At 30.5% G+C, this 4,067-nt stretch overlaps 1 protein-coding gene across 1 annotated transcript; it reads right to left on the bottom strand.

The window, feature by feature from the left end:
* Positions 1–1,897: 1,897 nt before the first annotated feature.
* Positions 1,898–3,801, bottom strand: LOC136276207 (uncharacterized). The gene is made up of 5 exons (XM_066087546.1): positions 3,688–3,801; positions 3,434–3,538; positions 3,075–3,128; positions 2,576–2,899; positions 1,898–2,490 (listed from the first exon to the last, which is right to left on the bottom strand). The coding sequence occupies exons 2-5, from the start codon at positions 3,525–3,527 to the stop codon at positions 2,084–2,086; spliced, it is 879 nt and encodes a 292-aa protein (XP_065943618.1). The 5' UTR covers positions 3,528–3,538; positions 3,688–3,801; the 3' UTR covers positions 1,898–2,083.
* Positions 3,802–4,067: the final 266 nt, after the last annotated feature.

Raw genomic sequence — 4,067 nt, 5'->3', positions numbered from 1 at the left:
CTCTGTTTTTCAGGGTAAATATTTTGGGTCACCTCAAGTATCAAAATTCTGCAGCATATATTTATTCTACTCGTATGTTTTATTTTACAATGTCAAATATACTATTTTGAATAAATATGTTAAAGAAAATTGAATATTTACAGAGTTTAATAAGGGACTATATTATGTGGCGGAAGATTGACAAGAAGAAAATGAACATTTTCAGACGTCGATAGTTTTAGAGTATTGTTAATTTAGGTTTGTAAATTTCAGTGTAGGCCAAACTAGATAGTTTGTGCATTACGATATCTTCATGGGATTCTGAACAAAAATATTTGAACAACGTTTTAATATTTCTGTCGACATATTTTGGCATATCTATCTTATATTTTATAAAAGTCAAGAAAAAAAATGAGCTTCACTTTTTCCTAAAATAAGCTTATTTCATGTCATATCTCGAATTTCTTTTTTATATGAAACATTAAATATATGTCTATTTGAATGCAAAGTTTTGAAAAGATTTTTACTTTGCGTTATGATTTGAATATTTCAACATTTCGTAGAAATCTCAGCATAATTTTGCTTTAGCGTTAATTATGTACTGGCTTTTAAACCCACCAGTAAATGAGGTTTTCTATGATTTACTTTTCCTCAAAAATTACTATTATATTCACTACCTTTGATCCTACCTATATATTATTGGAGGTCTGTGTTGCTCTTCTTTGGATTTGTATTTCGTTTTATGGTTATTTGAGATGGTTGACAGTTTGTAATTGTCATTTTTTTTTTCATTTACTACATTTGTCCACGGTCATACTGTATAAAAATTAAATTATAGTTCAAACTGTAAGTATTTGTTTGAATACTTCAAAAAGTCAAATTTAATGCCAAATTTTAGGAATAATTCAATGAAATTTAGTAATGCCATTTCGTTCAACCAATGTTTATATGTTTAAAAAAAAATCATTTTTAATTGATTTAATAAAATTCAAATTTTATAAAGTTTGAATGTTAAATGATTGAATTACTGTATCAAATACCTGTTTTAGGATATATACGTATACTAAATAGAACTGATATTTGTTTATTTTCGGTGTACTATTAGTTCATCATGTCATTAACCAGTCTGATATTAACCTTACTATACATGTACATACCGTCAATAATACCTGTTAGGTCATTACTTTTAATTATATTAAAACAATCGTTCTACTATACACATTGTCTCTATTTTCATAAAACTGTTCATAAACTTCTTAAACGCTTATTATTAAAAAAAAAAAGCTTTTCTTACTTTCATTAGAAGATCTTAACAATATCTTTTTAGGGCATTGTAAAACATGTAATTGATAGCAAAAATAATAGGAAACAGATCAATGATGTCTAATTTAATGGTTCTCCTGATACCACATGCTGCAGTTCTCTCATTTATTCTTCTGGATACCTCATGATAAAGCTCCGCCATTCAGTTAACTAACAAGTAACTTAAAATGAATAAATGGTATTCATCTGTCACTAAGTCAACTTTCCAGAGCTTTTAGTTGACATTTAGTTGACAGCATGGTAGCATTGCAATGTGTGTATGTTATTTACTCCAAATGATTTACAAAATTTATACAAAAATGTTCTGTTATTTGAGTTTGAATTCAACTTGTAACATGGTAATAGAGATTTAATGTAATTGAACCTCTTCTTAAATCAACCGTTAATACTTACCTATGAATTTTAGTTCTTACACATGTGTTACAATAAATCATACCTAAACTTAAAAGCTAAGGTATTATATTTTAAACACAAAAACAACATAATGATCATAACAGTTTCGGTCTAAACACAGCTGTATCTTATAACACTTATATTGCTTAAGAAATAGTCATTCAATTAATACAAAACTTTTTAAAAGTGAAAACAGACAAAGTTTGTTTTGAAAAAGATAATTTATTCAATATTTATATAATTCAATTCAATCTAATTTTGAAACATTATTTTTACCTGTAACAATTTTTTTTTTAATTTGGTTTAATTCTAAAATTGTTTCCAAAAGATGAACATTTGGATGAATTTGGATCACACATTAAAAACAAATAGTCGGCCAGGATAGAAGTTATTCATTACCAGCTGCCTTGACATCTAGAGGAAATGGGAAAATAGATCTCTCACAATCTGGACACTCCCAACGGATTCTAACGGTACACACCCCAACTCCTCGTCTATTGCTTGCCGCGATCACCCTGTTAAAGGCCATGTATAGCGTGTTAGCACGGTCATCTGGGTCTTGTCCATTGAGAGCAAATGCACACTTGTGGCAACCCTTCACTTCGAATCCGTTGTCATTGGTAATTCTGGCGTAGTTGTTAGCAGCAAAAATGGTCACTCTTCTGACACCGGGTTTTAAAAGTGTGTTTGCCCAGGTTGACTTCTCGGATTTGCAAAAATCAGATTTATATCCACGAATGGTTGGATAATAGCCGAAGATTTCCGCATCATGTTTTGTATGACCAGAGTCTCCACCTTTCAAAAAAAGGTAAAGTTTAAATCAAAATAGCATAGTTGTATTTACATATTAACAATCATTAACACAAGAAAAGTGTCTTACCCCATCCATTATTACTTTGGCTATCTCCCACATTGAACATGTATCCCTTTCTATCCTCTCCCAAGAACATATCGATTCTGAGCATGCGCCTTTTGCACATTGGAAAGGACACACATCCGCCCTGGTGCCAGTCATAAAGACATCGTGTGAGGTTTTGAAAGTTGGCCCGCAGAGTCGCCATGTACCTACATTTGGCCTTCGTTGATGTTTGATCCTGAAATGTCGGCGATGATACACCTTCTACGCTCCCTGAAAATGTTCCAGTAGCGAGGTTGATGGACATTCCATTTCTTCTTGGACAGCAGGATCTTTTATAGAAAGGCACTGAAAAGGTAAACGTAAAGTGTATAGCTTATTTATGCATGTTTTAAAAGCAATATTTTATTTCATTTTTATTTAGATTTGAGTTTAAGAAGAAACGACTTCGTAATGTATAGCCATAACATTTATTTAAAGAGAAATTAATAAATATCATGTTCTATGAAACTATATAACTTACAAATGTTTGGTTTAACTTTGTCCACAGCTGAATCTTTAGATCGTTCGTCAAACACTAAAACATTATGTATGGTATGGATGAAAATAGTACTTTTTAAGCTCAAGTAATAAAACAATTTCCTTTTGCAGATACAGAGTTGACGAAAAATTATTTTGCATAAGCACATTGGGATTTAACGCGAAAAGATCACATGAGATCAGTTTCATATAAAGAAGACTTCAGATGTAATTGTTTCCTCGGCAGTATATTTTCAATTTAAAAGCTCAAAATGGTTATGTTTTAGACGTTTCATGCATGAATAAGAACTGAGACATAATCTTTGTTAGGTTATAATGAATATACGACAATTCAAAACCTACGTCTTTCGTCCTCCATTATTTCTTCAGGAACCGATTCTTGTCCCAAACATGCAATTACGCACATTAATGCTCCAAATACAATTTGGATCTTCATCCTTGGTCAGTCTGCAAAAAGGATAAAAATCAAATTAAGCTACACATATGGGCATTAAAAAATACCTATTGTAAATGCCTATTGAACATTCTATTAGTTATTGTTTCTAACTACTATTGAAATATATTTAATAATGCAAATAAAAAGAGAGAAACATTACCTTATAACTTTTAACAGCAACTGCGAAAAGATTAATCTGCTTCAGCAAATATCAACTGAGAAAATATAAATCAGCTTCAACAGATGATTTTGGTTTGCTTCAACTATTCAATCGTTCACCTTTTATACTTTTACTCCAGGATCTTGCCGTCACGGTTTGATATCATATTGGCCAATGACACTTTAGAAGGTTTGTTTTTTAAAAAGATTTTCCTGGTTACACAATATCATTTAAACAATCTTTAGAATTTCATTTAATATCAAAGATTTCAATATCGTTGCTAAAACAACAATTGCTTATTAACAATTGAAAAGAAACACCTTAACAAAAAATCCCGATTTGTCTTTGTAAACAAATAAATAAAACGCATAAAACGAAAA

The sequence above is a fragment of the Magallana gigas genome, chromosome 6 (genome assembly GCF_963853765.1).
Source record: "Magallana gigas chromosome 6, xbMagGiga1.1, whole genome shotgun sequence".
Classification (NCBI taxonomy): domain Eukaryota; kingdom Metazoa; phylum Mollusca; class Bivalvia; order Ostreida; family Ostreidae; genus Magallana; species Magallana gigas.
The sequence above is the reverse complement of the archived record's forward strand: the minus strand, read 5'-3'. Positions and strand labels throughout refer to the sequence as shown.